The sequence below is a fragment of the Fukomys damarensis genome, unplaced genomic scaffold, assembly GCF_012274545.1.
Source record: "Fukomys damarensis isolate Sample0158 unplaced genomic scaffold, DMR_v1.0_HiC HiC_scaffold_4, whole genome shotgun sequence".
NCBI classification, from domain to species: Eukaryota; Metazoa; Chordata; class Mammalia; order Rodentia; family Bathyergidae; genus Fukomys; species Fukomys damarensis.
The window spans coordinates 279,617-299,094 of NW_022900916.1; the positions used below are offsets into that span (position 1 = coordinate 279,617).

At 42.8% G+C, this 19,478-nt stretch overlaps 1 protein-coding gene and 1 pseudogene across 1 annotated transcript in view; both read left to right on the forward strand.

Moving 5' to 3' along the window:
• Abcb4 (ATP binding cassette subfamily B member 4) overlaps positions 1–18,850 on the forward strand; it is a 58,308-nt gene extending 39,458 nt beyond the window's left edge. The window contains exons 21-27 of the mRNA XM_010636469.3: positions 2,823–2,923; positions 4,256–4,396; positions 10,289–10,445; positions 11,417–11,614; positions 13,116–13,322; positions 17,972–18,118; positions 18,625–18,850. Of these exons, the coding sequence (XP_010634771.1) occupies positions 2,823–2,923; positions 4,256–4,396; positions 10,289–10,445; positions 11,417–11,614; positions 13,116–13,322; positions 17,972–18,118; positions 18,625–18,831 (1,158 nt within the window). The 3' untranslated portion in view covers positions 18,832–18,850. The remainder of the gene's footprint in view (positions 1–2,822; positions 2,924–4,255; positions 4,397–10,288; positions 10,446–11,416; positions 11,615–13,115; positions 13,323–17,971; positions 18,119–18,624) is intronic.
• Positions 13,346–15,992, forward strand: LOC117283427 (annotated as a pseudogene).
• Positions 18,851–19,478: the final 628 nt, after the last annotated feature.

Below are 19,478 nucleotides of genomic sequence, written 5' to 3' on the forward strand. Positions count from 1 at the left end.
TGTGTGTGTGTGTGTGTGTGCGCGTTCGAACACGTGCGTGTGTTTCATTAAGTTTATTGGTACATTTTAGGTATACAATATTCATCATTGGGAATTTGTACCTTTACATGATATATCTTGGTTCTTATTTTCTCCCCATTCCCCTGCCCCCTCTTCAACCCCTCCACCCCTCCCCATTTACAAAGACTTTGTTTCTGGTTTTTCCTTATATTATTCCTTCCCCTACTTTCCTTTCCCCTACACCTCCAACTTCCCCTTTGGATCTTTTCTTCCTATTTCACATTATCTGTTATACATTTACAAAGGAGGAGACCTTAGGGCAGAGAAAGAAGGGAGTTGTTCAAGGGTGGATATTTGCCCTCGCTGAGGAGACTTTTTCCTTCTAGGATGTGATTTCTAGCTTTAAGGTTGGCAGCCACCAGATGGCAGCAATGCCCCGGTTTCTGGGCAGCACTCCTAGGAGGCAGGGAGTCCTGGTGCCAGTGTAGCTCAGGTACCGCTGGGAACCAAGTCCACATCTAGTTCCGTAGCTCCTACCTCTTTACAGGTGTTCAAATGTGACCTAGAAATACTTTATTATTTACATTTACATGTACATGCATTTAAATATTCAAGTGTGGATTAAGATCACAAACATTGTAATTCTTACAATTGTAAATGCTACCCTTTATTGAAACATTAGTCCGGAAGCTGATAGTGAGTATGTAGTGTGATAGTTTCCATAGCCCACACTTAACACCTTTCATGAGCATCACTGCCCTGGCCTTCACCACAGTTTTAGGAAGCAGAACAGACATTGTCCCCAGCCCTGCGGGGAAAAAGTGACTCAGATGTGTGGCATCAGGGGTGAGATTACAATGACAACCTGGTGTGTGTCATGGTTGATAATTTCCTTTTCCCCACCCTTCCCCAGACCAGCTGCAGCTCCCAGGCAGCGTTTCAGACAGGACAGTTCTCATTTACCCAGGGGGACTGAGCTCTCCAGCCGGCCACAGATGGCCCCTGGGGGTCCCAAGCCCTTGATGATCCTCCTGGCCACTCCCTGCAGGGCTCCAGGGTGGCCTTTTCTTTACTTCTGTGTGTCCCAGCCTCTGAAAAAATACCCTATCACTATATCCATCCCCATCAACACTCCTGATTTACTACCATTTTCCTCCTAACACTGTTACTGTTGGCTAAGTTTGAAGTAGCCACTTTAACCTAACAGCACACATAATGAGAGATTAGAAACTTTAAATGTTAGTTACCAGCAATTCAATTACAGTTTCGTTACTCAGCCCACTGCTGGTTACCTAAGAAAACAAGGGTTGGAAAGAAGGCTCTGAACGCCCTTGCATCACTACACAATCACAATCAGGGGTGCAGATTAGTTATAGCTAAAGTACCTCAGCACTTGGAGGCTTCCTACTTCAATTTTCCGAAAAGGGTTCCTGATGAGGAACCTAATGTGATGGCTCTGAGAGTCATCACACCCACAGTCACATGTGTGCCTATAACACGATAATCTGATGGAATCCAAATTAATACAACCATGCACCTCTGCTAGGGGCGTCACCAGCCTCTTCCTGGTACCCACGGCAGTGAGGGTGGCTGGCACTTCCTTAACTCTCCAGAGTGCGGCCCTGCAGCTGAGGCAAGGCCCTGCATCCCAGAGCTGCCCACAAAGCAGCCTCCATGGCCCAGAAGCAGGACTGAGTGAAGGCCACTCACAGCTGCTTTCTCCACCCTGCAGCCCTGGCTGCCTCCGCCGCTCACTGACCAGAGGAGGCTGGTCTCTGGCTCTGCAGAGGTAAAGCAGGAATGTTTACCCGGCTGGGCTTGCTGTGGTTCTCTGGGATCAATTCACCCAGGGAGATAACATTCTGGCTGTTGCAGTTGGGTTTTTATTTTTATTTATAATAAGATAGAAAGCTTCTCAGGTGAAGGTATGTAGTGTCTTGCTTTCAACTGGTTACAGACATTGAGGGCTGAGGCCCAAGTCTCACAGCTGATAAACCTTACGTGATGCTGGCTTGGGAGTCTGGGCTACAGAAGCACAAATCTGACTCAGTCCCCAGCAGCGCTCCCCAGGGCGGTCCTTGACTTGCGCGGGGCGGGGTTGGCATGAACCCGCTGTCCCTGAGCCCCGCCTGTTCCGCCTTCGGACCAGTACCTCACCTCGCGGTGACCACACAGCCTTGGTCCACGCCTGGGGTCTGGGAAGCCCGCCGCGTCCCGGCTGACGGCAATTTAAGTAGAGACCCGCGGCTTGTTGCCGGAGGAGCAGGGCGCACTCAGGGCGAAAAGGACTTTCATCTCCAGCGAGCAAGGAGCAGTCTCGGCCCACGGCTCAGCACCCTGCTCTGCCAGCCACCGCCTGGTGCTGGGTGCCCCCTCAACCCACACCCCCAGTCTCCCAAACCCTGGACTTAGCTGGATGATTGCACCCGCAGAGGGGCTTGTCCTGAGTGGCTAGTTTTGAAGAATAATTTTTTATTTGAACTGAAGAAATCTAAAAGCCACAAATATAACCTTCAGGATTCTTTTCTCTGCCCTTTGGCCATACTGGGGGTTGAATCCAGGGTCTTTTCACTGAGCTGCATCCCTGAGCTGTTCTTAAACAATTTTTATTTTAAGACAGGGTCTTGATATGTCCCTACATTACCTGGGCTAGACCCGAATTCATAATTCTCCTGCCTCAGCCTCCCAGAGTGCTGGGATTATAAGCATGTGTCGCCATGCCCAGCTCCTTCGGGATACTTTTGACAGAGCCCTAAGCCTCACATTCTTTATTGTTTCAGAAATAAAAGAGCCACTTCTAATGAAGATCTGTTCTATTACAGATTGCAACAGAAGCAATAGAAAATATTAGAACAGTTGTGTCTTTGACCCAGGAAAGAAAATTTGAATCAATGTATGTCGACAAACTGGATGGGCCTTACAGGTAAAGAAGGCAACTGCTGAGAGCCCAGCTTTTCCAAGGCTGAGTTACTGATCCCCAAAGATAATACTTCTGCAGATAGCATGGCCCTAAGAACGACCCTTCTTCAGTAATTATCTCTTTGAAAATAACCACAGGATTTGATATTTACATCTCTTTTTTAAAAACACAAAGGGAAAAAAAAGCAAGGAGGAGGGATGCAGGGATAAAGGGCCTGGCTGTGAATGGAATGACACAGTACACCCCCACTTGGCCCGCGGGAAACTAGGAGGGCAGAGTAGAGAGGCGAAGGGGCCCGGGTGAGCCAGTAAGTGTGTACATGTCCAGGCCTGTCACAATAAAGCTCGTCTCAAAAGAAGAGTGGAAAATTTTTTTAAGAAAGAAGTAAGACTAGGTCTGTAGGAGCTAAAGGCACCGAGGATTACACAAGAGCTGATCACTGATGCAGGCAGCACATGTCCACCTGGAGTCTCAGTGTGGCCATCTGCTGAGGAATCACCATACCTTCATTTTCTTGTCCCTTTGCTCTGATATGCCAGTGTATATATTCGATTGCCTGGGACTTTACTTATTTTGAATTTTAAAGAATTAACAAGGAATAAAAAGCTGAAGCAAATTATTAACTTGGTCATAATTTAAAGATTCAGTAGCCTTGTACACTGTTCAGGGATGGTAAGTAACACTGTGGTCACAGCACCCAAGTTGTACCATCCAAATCAGCAATGCTGATTTTTTTTCTTGTCACATGTCTCCTAATTTGAGAGTAAATAAATTGTGACTCTTCTGGAGGATTTAGAAACCTAATAAAATGTAGCGTGGGTCTGATTAGAAATGGTGCTAAGCAAACTGGGGCCAGTAGGATCTAGCTTGGGGAAGGACTTCACTGTGTGCTATGTACATTTAATAACCCAAGTAGTGTGAACTACATATAGTCATAGGAGACCAGGTCGTAGTAACAGGAGATTGCATTGGAATGACTCAAGCGCTAGTTCTAGCTGTGATACTTTGGGTGTTTTGAAACAACAGCTATGTTTATGTCAGGGGCTTGGGCATCTGCGTCATCGGATGCGGCCTGAAGTAGGAATAGCAGGACCCTCTGAGCTGCACTGAGCTGGGCATCTGTGTTGTTTCACTGCACTCAGTTTTCACGGCAGTTCTGATGGCAGTGATTATCTGTTCTACACAGAAAGCTGGTGCCTCCCGAGGCGAGTCATTTACCCAAGCCAGCATAACGTACGGTAGAATCGAAGCCCTGATGAGAAGCTATGCTGTTTGCACTCCTAATGCTGAGAGTGCCAAATACACTAATTATTAATATTCTAATCTGCTTTTCAGGAACTCGGTGAGGAAGGCACACATGTATGGCATCACATTTAGCATCTCACAAGCATTTATGTATTTTTCCTATGCTGGTTGCTTTCGATTTGGTGCCTATCTCATTGTGAATGGACACATGCGCTTCAGGGATGTTATTCTGTAAGTACCTTCAAAAATACTAAGATGACTCTATAAGAATATAATAGGGTTTCATTAATTTTAAGCAAAGATTTGGAGTAGGAAAAAAACCCACTTGTCAGATGAGGTCAGGGAGTTAAATTTAGGAGCGCCTTCTCCCTGGCAGGCACGGAAATCTGACCTTGTCAGTCCTCCAAGTGCAGTTCCATAATCCTCATGAACTAACAGCAATCATAAGGGGTGAAGGAGCCAGGGAGGGCGGGCAGAGCAGGGAGGGATGCATTCTGTTTACCTGTCGCACCCCGAGCTGAATGTGATCACTGTGGACACAAATGTGTCCTAGTTCCAAGGAGAGAAAGTCGAGGATGGCCGTGGACTCAGAGCAGAGGGTAAATAGTGTGCAGTTTATGAGCAGCCATGGCCTGGCCAAGGGTGCAGAGCTGTCCCCACCAGGCCCCAGAGAGCTCTGCCAATGCCGTCCTTGGCTTCCAAGACCTAGCAGAGGTCTTTCTGCTCCATGAATTCTTCTTTTCAAAATTGACTGAGGACACTGAATGAGCTTGCAGTTTGGGCTTGAAAGATGGAAGCCATTCCTTTTAAAATCATTTGGCATAGGGCCGGGTTTTTAGCTCAGTGGTTCCATCAACTGCTTTGCAAGCACAAGGACCAGAGTTCAATCCCTGGTACCAAAAAAATAAAAAATAAATCATCTGGCATATTTCTGCTGTGGTGGGGTGATTTTAAAGCAGTGCTGAATACCTTTTCTTGAAATGAGGTGGAGGAGAAAAATGAAAGTGTTTAAGAGTTGTTTTGTTTTCATCCAAAATTAAAATGAGCTGACAGTTCACACACACACACACACACACACACACACACACACACACACACACGCAATCTTTTTATCAGTGAAGACCGCAGCAAGAGACAAAGGGTGCATCAAAATGGGTAACTAAGGGGTCTGCTGAGGGGTCTGTCCCCCAGCACAGCAGGGTGATGTCCAGCACAGCAGCGCCCACGAGAAACTGCCACCACCTGTGCCTCTGGGGCAAGCAAGGCAGGAAGTCAGAGCTCAGCAAGGGGCCTTCCGTGTCTTCGGTGGGGTCAGAGGTGCCGCTCAGGCAACACCATAAGAAACAAATCCCTTGGCCTCTTCCCTGCCTCCAGCACAGTGCTAACCCTTCCACCAGCCAAACCCCAGTAGAAGCCAGAGCACAAGGAAGTCCTTTGAGTGCAGTCCTGAAGTCAGCCTTCCGGGGACAGACCAGGAAGCCCTCAGAGGAGAGAGAGGCAGCCTCAGCATGCAATGGCCTATCTCACTGTCTGCAGCACTGCCATCTGAGGAGAATGACCCTGCTTTATTTGTAATCACTGAAAGGTTAAAACTCTGGATCACTGAAAGACAGCTTTTCATCGCTCATGATAGAGGTGGTTAATAGGCTAATTAGAGAAACTGGACGGCCACATGGGGTTGTTTATCACTGTTTTAAAACTTCCTTCTTGGTAACTAACCATGGTGTCAAGTATTTGAAGGAAAACCTGGTGTGCCCACTGTCCCTGTCCCCAGGTACTTAGCACATTTTAATATCTTAGATTTAGAGGTTTGGGAATGAAAACTTAGCAAGTTCTGCATTATTCCTAGACAGTGATCTCCTCCCTCTTTGGGGACTCCAGGGGCAGAACTGGATTGGTGTATGGAGGTGTAGACCACAGGGCTTTAGCCCTTCCTAACAACTGTTATATTCCACATCTACTTCTTAAAGAACACATAATTAGAAAATAAGCGTTTATTTCAGAATAGCCATTTCTTCAGAGTAATGTCAAAGTTCATTTTAATTATGAAAGAAAACATATTTCTAGTAAAGGCATATTTTCCTAATTATTTTTATTATTACCATGTGTTAATCATACCTACTGTACTAAGGAAGTTCAGTGTGATGTTTCCATGCATGCATGTACATGCACTGATCAAATCTAACCACCCCTTTCTACCCTTCTGTCCCACACTCTAATAATGACTATTTTCCTTTCAGGTCAACTTTTTAGTTTCCACATATGAGAGAACATGTGGTACTTATCTTTCTGTGTCTGGCTTATTTCACTTACTGTAGTGTCCTCTGGTTCATTCCATTTTCTTACAAATGATAAGATTTCATTCTTGTTTGTAGCTGAATAATACTCCATTGTTTACACACTGCAATTTAAAAATTAATTTGTCTTGGCTACATTTGCTGAGACAAAATATTCAACACTCAAAATTAAAGAAGGAAAGGTTTATTTGACTCACAGTTTGTGGAAGCTTCAGTTCATATTTGGCTGGCTCCAAGGCAGGGTGGCGTGGCGGAGAACCATTGCAGTGGAGAAACAGTTCATGGCAGGCAGAAGGCAGCAAACAGCAAGCCAAAAGCAACAAGGGATGACCCTCTTTCTGTCCTTTATCCATGCTACCCACCCTTAGGTAGGTAGCACTCACACCCTTAATCCTAGCAATGCATCCTTGATCCCAGGATCACAAACTCTAGATGCAGCCATGAAGCCCCATCTGTGACTGCATGAGGCTTTGGGGACACCTAGACAGAAGCCATAACAGCATTCACCTGTTGTTAGGCACCTAGGCTAATTTCATCCTTTAGCTATTGTGTACACTACCCAGTAAGTGTACACATAGAGGTGTCCTTTAATATGGCAACCTCATCACTGTGGGCTTATACCCAGCATAGGATAGGCCATGGTATGTTAGGTCTCATGTCAGTTTTGAGGAACCTCCATGTGGCTTTATTTAGTGTTTATACTAATTTACATTCCTACCAACAGTGTGGAAGAGGCCTTTGTCTCCACATCCTCACCAGCATGTTTTTATTGTTGCTTCACATATTTGTCAGTTATTTGTATTTTTCTTTTCAGAAATGTATATTCAGATCTTTTGCCCATTTTAAAATGCATAGCTTGTTTTTAATTAAGATTTTTGAGTTCCTTCATATATTGTAGATATTAATTCCTTATTAGGTCAGATGACTAGTTGGCAAATATGCATTACTATTCTATAAGTTGTTTCTTCACTTTTCAGTTGTTTCCTTTGTTGTGCAGAATCTATTTAGATCAGTGTAATTCCATTTGTCTACTTTTGGTTTTGTTTTCTGTGCTTTTGGGGTCTTATCCAGAAAATTACTGCCTGTACCAATGTCTTGAAGTGTCTCCCCAGTGTTTTCTTCTAGTAGCTTCAGAGTGCCAGCCCCTCCCTCTAGGCCTCTGAACCACTGTGAGTTGGTTCTTGCATGAGATGAGAGATACTGTCAAGTTTACATCTTCGCCTGTGGATGTCCCATTCTCCCAGCACCATTTATTGAAGAGACTGTCCTTTCTCCACTCTGTTTTGGCACTTTTGTGCAGAATAAATTGGCTGTAGATGCATGGGTTCATTTCTGGGTCTCTATTCTGTCCCACTGTTTATGTCTGATTTTATGGCAATGTTTGCTGATTGGGTTACCCCGGCTCTGCAGTAAGTGTTGAAATCAGGCTTTGTTCTTTTTGCCACAGATTGCTTTGGCTGTTTGGGGTCTTTTGTGCTTCCATGTGAATTTTGAGATTGTTTTTTCTAGTTCTATGAAGAACGTCATTGCTCTTTTGATGGGGAAATTGAAACTGTAGATTTCTTGGGGTAGTATGAACATTTCAATAATATTTTTTCAGTCCATATACATGGAAAATCTATTTTTTGTGTGTCCTTTTCAATTTCTTTTATCAGTCATATCAAGGATTTTCTTTTGTTTGGTTAAGTTTATCCATAGGTATTTTATGTATTTTTGTAGCTATTGTGAATGGGATTGATTTCATAGTTTCTTTCTCAGAAAATTAAATATTGATTCATGGAAAAATGTACTGAATTGTGTGTGTGTGTGTGTGTGTGTGTGTGTTACTAGGGATTTATCAGTTCTGATAGTCTTTTGGTGGAGACCTTCATTTGTCTGTGTATAGAATCTTGCAAATAAGAATAAATTGACTTCCTCCCTTCCTATTTGTGCATCTTTTCTTTCTCTCTTGCCTAATTGCTCTGGATAAAGTGTCTAGTACAACAATGAACAAGAGTGAGCACCCTTGTCTTGTTCACAGTGTTAGAGGAAATGCTTTCAGTTGTTCTCTGTTCACTGTGATGCCAACTGTCACACATAGCCTTTATGGTGCTGAGGTACAACCCTTTTATATCTAACTTGCTCAGGTATTTTTTAAGGGATAGTTAATTTTATCAATGCTTCTGCACCTATTGAGATGATCATATCACTTATTCCTCATTTTGTTGATGTGATGTAGTATGTTCCCTGAGTTACATGTGTTGAACCATCTTTTTTATTCCTGGGATGAAACCAGTTTGCCCATGTGTATAATCATTTTGCTGTGCTATTGCATTCAATTCGATAGTATTTTGTTGGGGATTTTTTGTATTTATGTTAGAATAGGGAAATTGGTCTATAATTCTATTTTTTCTTTATTTCCATTTTTTTTTGTTTGTTGTTGTGGTGCTGTGCTTGTCAGGTTTTGGTAACAAAGTAATGGCCATAGAATGAGTTTGGAAATGTCTCCTCTCTCTCAATGCTATGAAACAGTTTGAGAAGGACTGATAGTTTGTTTTGTTTTTTTTAAGTTTAGTAAAATTCAGCAGTGAGACTCTAGGCTTTCTTTTGTTGAAAAGCTTTTTATTGAAGATTCAACCTCATTGCTTGTTACTGATGCACTCAGGAATTTTATGTCTTCTCTGTTCAATTTTGGTAGGATGTATTCAGAAATGTGTCCATTTATTCTATTTTCCAATTTGTTCGCATATATTTTTTCACAATACTCTCCAATGATTTTTTTTAATCTATGTGATTTCAATTGTAATGCTCCCTTTTACACTCCTATTTTTGTGTATTTAGGTTTTGTCTCTTTTTTGTCATGGTTAATCTAGCTAAAGATTTGTCCTTTTTATCTTTTTAAAGAACTAGCTTCATTTTTCATTGATCTTCTATACTTTTTTCTGCTTTATTCTTTCTTTTCTTGTATGAATTTTAGGTTTAACTTGATCTTTCCTAAGGTCTTGACGTATATCAATAGGTTATTCTTTTTTTATGTAGGCACTCATTGTTATAAACTTCCCTCTTAATTCTGCTTTTGCTGTATTCCACAGATTCTGATACGTTGTGTTGCCATTAATGTCTAGAAATTTTTAAATTTCCAACTTGCTTCATAACCCATTTCTCATTCAAAAGTGTGTTGTTCAGTCTCCATGCATCTGTATAATTCAAAAGTCTATTTTGTTGTTGATCTCTAGTTTTTTTCCTTTACAATCAGAAAATATATAGGACTTCAGTATTTTTAAACTTAAGAATTGTTTTGTCATCTAATATATGGTCAATTCTAGAACACATTCCTTGTGCTGGTGAAAAGAATGTGTATTCTGCAACTGTTGGTTGGATTACTCTGTAAAGATCTGCTAGTAAGAATTATTAATGACAGTGGTATCTCTATCACTTGGTCTGTGGTACTGAGGAAATCATACACCAAGTCTAGCAGGAAATAGCATTCTTATTCTAGAGCTGATTGAGCCTCTTAAGTACTTTGTGCTTCACTTCTTTCACCCTCTAAAATTAGTTGAGATCACAAATCAGATTCCTGATCAGCCACTTCCTGAAAATGGAAAACTCTGGAAAGTTGCATATCTCTAGGAAATTAGGAGCTTCTGTAGAAACTGGAAGGTAAGCAGAGGAAATATGCGCTCTGAAGCGGTGTGTCTTGTCTCTTCTAGATTCCTTCATTCTTGGAATTCCATGGAAATGTGTGGTAGGGAAAGGATGATTAAGGAAGAATATGCTACACAATAGTGAGCAGCATGCCTTTGGACTTGCTACTTATATAAGCTGATTCTGAATTCCTTCTGTCTAGGGTGTTTTCAGCGATTGTGTTGGGTGCTGTGGCTCTAGGACACGCGAGCTCGTTTGCTCCTGACTATGCCAAAGCCAAGCTGTCTGCAGCCCACTTATTCCAGCTGTTCCAGAGACAGCCTTTGGTTGACAGCTACAGTCGACTGGGGCTGTGGCCTGTGAGTTTTCTGCTGCCTGATGAAGGCTCAATTGTTTTTCCCTGAAGGTTTGCAATCTGCTGGGTTGTAACTTTGTGATACATTGGTGGTGATTACACCAACATATACTTAGCTTATTTTGTGAAATGTACATGACTAATACTTGGCCAAATTTCCTGGTACCTTAAAATGTCATCAGAGCTTTCAAGGGTTCTGAATTTTAGCATGTTGAAAATTTTCAAAAAGTAAAATCAGATTGCTAGAACTGAATAATTTCTACAAAACTTTATAGTCATTTCTACAAGAAGTTATATGTATAGAATTGTCACATTGATGCAATTAGCAATTTGACTTTAATCACATTTTATAATGGCTGTTATAGTAGGCAAGAAGGCCAGTTTATTCACCGTAAGAGTAATAACCTGGTATTATCTCCAGAGTTACCTCAAACTCATATCTGAGTGTTCTTTGTATCATATAAACTTCTATGCATTCTGATGTCCAAGTAGTAGTGTGAGTAAAGATTTGGGGATTTGGACAATCCTCCCAGGACATTATGAGCTTTTTACGTTCTGAGAAAATTGTTCTGTCTCCTGAGTGAGAGGAAAGGCTGCAGGGTTTGAGACAAGGGCTGCCCATTGGAACTGTGGCCAGAGATACTGCTGCAATTCTTAAGCCTTTGAGCCTGTGGCCATTAGTATGGCTTTGGCCTCAGAATCAGCACTGGGGAAAGCGAAATACCTACCTGAGTGAACTAGAAATGAAGTCACATAATGCTTGGCTGTAAGGACTTTGTACCTAGTTTAACCTATGCCCTCACCTCCTAGCTTCGTTTTGTAGAATAACAATTTGCTAGCAGTAGTATCACCAGTATATTGAATATTCATTTCATATTTCCCTATTGCAGTTTTTGGTAAAGTTTCCTTGAAATAATACTTCTTAATTAAATAATTATCAGATCAGTACTACTACTAATAATGTAAACATTTTAGGATAAATTTGAAGGAAATGTGAAATTTAACGAAGTTGTGTTCAACTACCCCACCCGGCCAACCGTGCCTGTGCTGCGGGGGCTGAGCCTCGAGGTGAAGAGGGGCCAGACGCTGGCCCTGGTGGGCGGCAGCGGCTGTGGGAAGAGCACGGTGGTGCAGCTCCTCGAGCGCTTCTACGACCCTGTGGCTGGAGCAGTGGTAAGCACATGTTCTTAGTAAACTGACCGGTGGCTGCTCTCACATGCCAAGAGTAAGGTCACAATGGAAAGAACTGGACAGATGAGGACCTGTAATTATGTAGATCCCAAACTGGCCTCTGCATCAGGCAAACATCTGGGGACCACAGGATACGACAGCTGCAACCTTGTCTGGCTTAGAAAATTCTGGGTTAACCCTCACCGCCATGGGCCTTTGACCCAGCCTGGTCATCCTAAGCAAAACTCACTTATTTGTAGCAAGTAAAGCAAAAAATTAAAACCACTGGTATAAAAACAGTTCTCTAGAAGACACTGCCCTTTGTAGCTTTTCACTTTCCATTCAGCTCTTCCCTTAGTGCCATCAGAAGGAGAAGCTTGCAGGTGGAAGTTCTTGAGGAAAAGTATAGGAGTCCGAGGACCTGAGTCTACCTCAGGCTCTCCTGGGTTCAAAACAGGCCCCTTGGCCAGCCTGACGCCTGCTTGTTCCCTCCCCACCACCTTCTGCTCTGCCTGACCTGTCCAACTGGAACTCCCAGCCATCTGGCTTTAGTCCTTTCCCATCTGGTTTTCGTCACTGATGCTGGTCTCTGGCCTCTGGTCCTCTCCCTTGAGTGACACCGTAGCTATAAGTGATAATGACTACACCTACCACTCCTGTGGGGTGACACCATCACCTACCCAGGAGCCTGCCCACAGCCCAGCAGTCACCCAAAGTGGGAGAAGCTGAAGACTGCAGCTCTCAGGGAAGAGAGGGAATAGGGCCAGGGCTATGAGCTTTCAGAATCTGGGCTTCCAGATTTTTTTCTGGTGTTCCCAGGGGAAAATGGATAGAGCCAAGCTGAAAGGTTGTGGTTGGGACCCTTGATGCAGAATCCTAAAGGCAGAGGGGACAGACATGGGTAGGGGGCAGACAGGGACAGAGAGGCATGTGGAGAGGCTAAAAGGGGCATGCAGAACAGTCAAATCTGTGACCAGTTTGCCATTTGGACAGAGATAAGGAGTGCTGGTCTTGTTGGTCATGTTCATCCCAGCATGTCAACTTGAGATCTGTGTACCCCAGAGTGAACATGATTGTTACACATTGCAACTGTGTGTTTAAATTTAAATAAATAAATAAAAAAGAAAGAAATCCTCGCAGATTAATGAGCCCAGTTCTAGGTGGTCATGGAGGCCTGGCCCAGGTATACGTCTGGTCCTCTCCTCTCTGGTGCTGTTCCCCTGCTCTATTCCCAGCAACCCCAACTCAGCAGCTTTGCTCCTTTACCACAGTGTTTCTGCCTTGGAGTCAGCAGAGCAAGGGTTCCCTGAAACTGTGAGCCAGATTACACCTCTCCTTGAAGTTGTGGGAGTCGGGCTGTGTCCCAGAGACAGGAAGCCGATTAATGCCGTGTCAGGCTGAGGTTCGAGGCCCACACACAGACACCCTCCAGTTAGTGGGCCTCACCGGGGCTTTTCTTTCCCTCTTCAAAGCCTCCTTATCATTTGAGGGCTTTGGTTTTCAGCTTCTGGATGGTCAGGAAGCAAAGAAACTGAATGTGCAGTGGCTCCGAGCCCAGCTGGGCATCGTGTCCCAGGAGCCTGTCCTGTTCGACTGCAGCATCGAGGAGAACATTGCCTACGGGGACAACAGCCGGGCGGTGACCCAGGAGGAGGTCATGAGCGCGGCCAAGGCAGCCAACATCCACCAGTTCATCGAGACGCTGCCCCATGTGAGTCAATTCTGAAATCGAGGATGGTAACACAGGTATCAGGCACATCCAGCCGCAAGCTTTCGCAGGGACTTCACTTCCTTTTCATTTAATTCTTGAAATGGCCACATTGTTTTTCATGGATGAAATATGGAACTGAGTAGATTCTCTTCTTCTGCAAAATTATTCCATAAACATGCTCAATTTTCTTTCTTGTTACTAATTAACCTTTATAGGCCTACATTTGTAAAAGCCCTGACAGGTGAATGTGTAGTGTGCTACAAGGTGTAAGAAATAACTATAAATGAGTATATAAAGCTACATCTAGGCCAACACAGCACCAACTGCTGGCAGCCATTTATCACCACACAGGAAGAAAATAATAAGAGAAGACACAGTTTAGTCCCAACAGGGTTAAATAGAAGCCCAGCACGATTACTGTTTCCAGCCACCTGTCCTGTGTAGTCCTGGAGAATGGGATCAAAAGTCTGGCCCAGAACTTACATACATTTGCTCAGTACTCATCAGAAACACAGCTGCTTTTGAAATTAAAGTTAACACAGTTAATAATTGACAAGTATTTGGCTTCAAACAGGCACCCTTTCCCCATGGGCTCTGGTTATCATGACTGGTCATCAGTAAGTTCCTAGCTGAAATCAGAATGGACTACTGTTTTTATTCCTAAAACGACTTCCAAAGTTGTACCGATAGTCTTAAAACAGAACCCATTCATTTCTTAGCACTGACCTTGGAACGACAGGTTTGCTTATCCATCAGTGGGAGAACACCATTCTACTGCGCACAAATGCAGAGGGAAGCAAACACATAAAAAGTCCCAGTTTGGGCCTCAGTTGCAGATTGCTCAGGGTTACCCCGGAAGAGACACCCACATACGTCGTGATGGCAGCCAGCAGCAACCACAGTAAAACCTAGTGGTGACTGCACAAGACTTCAACACTCCCTCGGAAGCACCTAAGAATCAAAACCTCCAATGAGAATGCCACGAAACGAAATGCATTTGAAGAATACTGTTTGAAATGGGAGTTGTTAATGAGAATTGTTTTAATTGGCAGGGAAAAGACATTTCCCATTCAGGAAGAGAGCATTTCCATTGCTTTGTCTGGTAGGGATAACTTAACTGGAGCGAAAAGGAATGGGCAAGAGTGGCGCCCACCTCCTCCCTTACTTGAGCGACTAGGCCTGAAGGAAGACAGTGTGCCAGCAATGTGATCGTCCCCTAGAGCAGCTGCATCCGGGTCAGCAAACACCGAGTGTGGCCAAGGTGATGGCGGCCACAGGAGGAACCGGTTCACGAGCTGCCATAGAGGCTCGGTGAGAGTCCTGGGCGTCATCGAGGAAGGAGCAGCAAAGGTTGATCGCGCACAGGTGGCAGTACTGGATGAGGTGGATAAGTTGCTGTCGTAGAGTTTTGTGCAGATATTGGAGGATATTATTCTCGTGCAATCTAAAATCACGTGTTTTACTATATTCTGTTGCTTTCCTTCCTGGTGTACAAAAGTTCACGAATTCCCATCTGCAGAAACAATCTGAGATTGGCCTACTGGAGAAACTAACTCTGAAGCGAGTAACTCAGGGTTATGTGTGAACAACAGTACCAAAGAGTACACTGCCTTGACACACTTTTCTCCAGGGTTCGCATGCACGAGTCGATCCTCTTCTGTGGCTTCTTTCAGCGGGTTAAATTGCTAGCCAAGATTTCTCAGCCAGGCTATTCTTGCTTCTGTGATCATGCTAAAGTAAAGCAGGAGCATCGAAAGTGTGTATCCCATGATTTCCAAAATGGTTTGTGCCACACTCATGTGTTGATGATCACCTGAAGTATTGACAGTCGGGCTGCTGAGGTGGTAATGAACTCTGCTGCCTCGAAGCTGGCAAACACCTTCGTTGCATTGGAAGAGCAGGGTGCCTTGATCACCTGGTTTAGCCATCAACTTGATCTCATACGATGATTGCTTCACCTGAAAAGTGTTGAGGGACAGCTGGGAATGGAAATTAAACCCATCCCCAGCCACAATGACTAGAACCTGTGTGGGCAGACTACAGCAAGCTTGCAGAAGCAAACTCAAGTGCACTGGAACTTGGAAAAGTCATTACATAAAACATACTGTATGTAAATTTATGTTTATATGTGAACTAAATTTACATACTAAGGTACAAACTAGTTTTTTCACTCAGCATAATTCCCTAAAGTTGTGTGTTTATAAATCATTCTGTTTTGTAGCAGGGTAGCTATGTAATGGATGAACCATAAATTAGCCTTTCCCAGTAGAAGGTTGTCTGATTATTTCTAGTTTTGGGTTACTACAAATATGTCTACTATAAATAACAGGTACTTACCTATGCACAAGTATAGTTTTTTTGTATGAACTGACATTTTTAATTTTTCTGGGATAATCACCCAGGTGTACAATTGTTGGTCCATGCAGTAACTACATATTTAACTTTATATAAGACTGCTAAACTGTTTTCCAGAGTAGCTATGCTATTTTCTATTTCCACCAGCAATGCATGTGATGTAGTTTCTTGGAACATTTTTCAGATTCACTGTTGTCACTATTTTTTATTCTCACCATTCTGATGGGTGTGTATCACAATATATATTATGGTTTTGATTTGCATTCCCTAAAAGCGAATGAAGTTGAACAGTATTTTTACATGCTTATTTGGAACCTATCCTCTGGAGAAATGGCTCAGTGTTTTTTATCCATTTGTAACTGTTTTGCTTTCTTTTATTTTTACTTGAGTTTTAAGAGTTTTTAAAATATAGTTATTGTCAGATATGCAGTTTATAAATGTTTTCTGAAGACTATAATGTGTTTTTCTATCCTTTTAACAGGTTTTTTGCAGAGCAAAAGTTTGAACTTAATGAGATCTAATTTTTTAGTTTTTTCTTTTATGGATCTTACTTTTGATTTCAAATCTAAAATCTCTTTGCGTAGCACTAGACCCCCAAAGATTTTATCCATATTTTTTAAAAATTTTACTCTTATGTTACATCTGTGGTCCCTTCTGTGTCGATTTTTTTTTTTTTTTTGTACTCAGGACCCTGCACTTTCAAGACAGGCAGTGGCACCAGCTTCTTTTAAACAAGCATAGTTCTGCAGAGATGAGTCAAGGTCCCTGAAGGTGATGTCACTCTCCATCCAGCATTAACAGTTCCATGCCTCTAAATTGAAGTACAGCTGAATTAGCTTTGCTTTTTTTTTAAAACCTTAAATAAACAGAAGTTTTTTTTTTTGTTTTTTACTAGTCATTCCCCAATAAAACTGAGGGGGGAAGTGTCATTGCTTTATTCTTCAACTCATACTGATTTAAGGCACTTGATGGCATTTGCATGAATTACTGCATGGAAGATTTTTAAATTTTAATTTTTATTGGTACATATCACATAGGACGTAATGATTACATTCATTTGGGGAGTTGACACCTGTACATAATGGGTCTTAATTCTTTTTATTTTCCCTTCTCACCTCCAGCAATTTGAAGAAAAATGGATGAGCCATCAGACCATGATGTTAAGTGAAATAAATCAGACACGGGAGCTTAAATATCACATGGTTTCTTTTATGTAAGAAACCAAAAGATTGGGCATGGTGGTGCACACCTATGATCCCAGCAATCAGGAGGCTGAGGCAGGAAGACTACAGCAAGTTCCAGGCCAGTCTGGGCTACAAAGCAAGACCTGGTCTCAAAAAGAAAGAAGAAAAAAAAGTATAAATAAAAAACAACATACAATATAGATAATAGGAAATAGGAAGGTATATCTTTTGGAAGTGGGAAGGGGACCTAGTTTTGCTTTTATACCCTGCTATAATTAGAAATCACTCATGCTCACAGATAATTTTAAAGTTATGTTCGTTTGTCTTCTTAACCTTTAATGCACTGACTTAAGTATTGGATTTGACTATGAATAAAACACTTTGAGAGGTTCAGCTGTTATAAATAACACTGGACATTGAGGAGCTAATTCCCATGGTGCTATTGCCTCGTAAGCTCTGCAAACAACTGACTTCATTTTTCTCTCTATTCTATTTTCTTTCTTGGCCCAGAATGTTCTCTGAACATAGTATGTGTACCATTAATTTGGTGCTTACTTGACCTGAAATTGAGTGCTGTGTGTGTGTGTGTGTGTGTGTGTGTGTGTGAGGGTGTTTCTCTCTAGAGCACAAATTCTCTCTGAGCAAAAACAAAAACTAAATTTACTATTTTTTTGGTATTTCCCAGTTCTGATAAGAGTATCTGGAAGATACTTAGTAAATGTTTAATTGAATAGTGGTTATTAAAGTATTAAAAGAGAGAATAACCTAGACTCCACATGGGTATGAATATTTCAAATTTTTTAAATATTGTGAAAGTATCAGCATTGCACTTTTTAGGACCCAGAGACACCAGACTAAGTGGCATTATGATACTGGTAACACTCAGGAATTTGATGCTTGTGTTTCTGTTATAGAACACCATGGAAAACGAAAGCCATTTAGTTTAATTTTGGAAACAAACATCGTGTTGAGTTGAAAACATTATTAAACGGGTCCCTGCCTGGTCACAGAGTCTCTGTGACTCTACATGAAACAGGTGCAAGTGCGACTCCTGCACTTCACAGCCAGGCCCTGGGCGTGAGCCCCACTCACTCTCCTTGCTCCCTGCAGAAATACCAGACTCGAGTGGGGGACAAGGGGACTCAGCTCTCCGGCGGGCAGAAGCAGAGGATCGCAATCGCCCGGGCCCTGGTCAGGCAGCCGCGAATACTGCTGCTGGACGAGGCCACCTCAGCGCTGGATTCCGAGAGCGAAAAGGTCTGGCTCAGTTGGCCAAGTCAGTGTGCAGAGGGAAGGGGACGTGGGAGGAGAGGGTAAACTGAGTCAGCCATGGCGATTGTGAGGTAACAGATGCTGTGTTTTCTTCCAAATGTTCTAAAATTATCACATTTTACTTTCATATGCAGAAAACAGGCATTCAGAAGAAAAAATAGGTAAACTGCATTTTCAGCACACTAAATATAATCATGCAAAACTAGGAAATACTCAAAAAGGAATTAAGTAAAATGATATGGTGATTAGTTCAAGCATTTAAATACTTGTGAAAATTGACACCATGGGACTCCATTTGTACTAGAATTAAAGAGCAACACAACCATAGGCAGATCATAATGTCAGTTGTGTCCACTGCACATAGATAAAGACTCAGAGATTAGAAATTAAAATAGCTCACTTACCAGGACGGTAAAACCTTTCAATTTCCTTTAATGTTAGAACCTACTTGTATAGTGTTCAGGCCGGGTCTCCTATCTAATTTTTCTCAGGTGGTCCAGGAAGCCCTGGACCGAGCCAGAGAAGGCCGCACCTGCATCGTAATTGCGCACCGGCTGCCCACCATCCACAGCGCAGACGTCATCGTGGTGATCGAGAACGGCAAGGTCAGGGAGCAGGGCACCCATCAGCAGCTGCTGGCGCAGAGAGGCATCTACTTCTCGATGGTCAGCGTTCAGGCTGGCACACAGGACTCGTGACCTCTTGTCACAGTGTACCCTAAAAATAAATTCAAATCATTCTACAGCTTCCTGGTTGTAAAGTAAGTCTCCAGAGTAAGTCCTAAAATACAGGCTTCTCTGATCCCACGCCAATTCACAACTTTCAGCTGGTGTTTGCTGCCAGCATCTGCAGCTTGAGACTCAGAGATGACATCTGTCTCAAAGGGGCATAAAAGCAGCAGCCTACCTTGGGTTACCCTCGACAGCCAGAGGGAAGAGCGGTGGTCAGGTATGCACAGGTGAGATTAACAGGCTCTCAGAATCAGGGGAATGCTAACGGTCCGAGTAGCTGCGCGGATGCTACGATTATTTGGGAACAAGTTTCACAAGTACAAAGGAAAAATAAATGCACTGCTTAACAGCCTAATCTTTTCCTTTAAGTTTCTAAACTAGTATGTTGTGGAGCAGAAGAATCTACATTCCCATTTTAACGTGTTGATTACACATATTAGTGGGTTTCAGTGTGATATTCCCACACATATATGTTGAGCGCGTTGACCAAATCCAACATCTCTTTTCCTCTTCCACTTCCCAAAACCCTAGTGGTCCCTAATCTACTTTAAGGTCAACTTTTTCTAGTTTACACTATAAAAGAGAACAAGCAGTACTTGTTTTTCTTTTCTTTG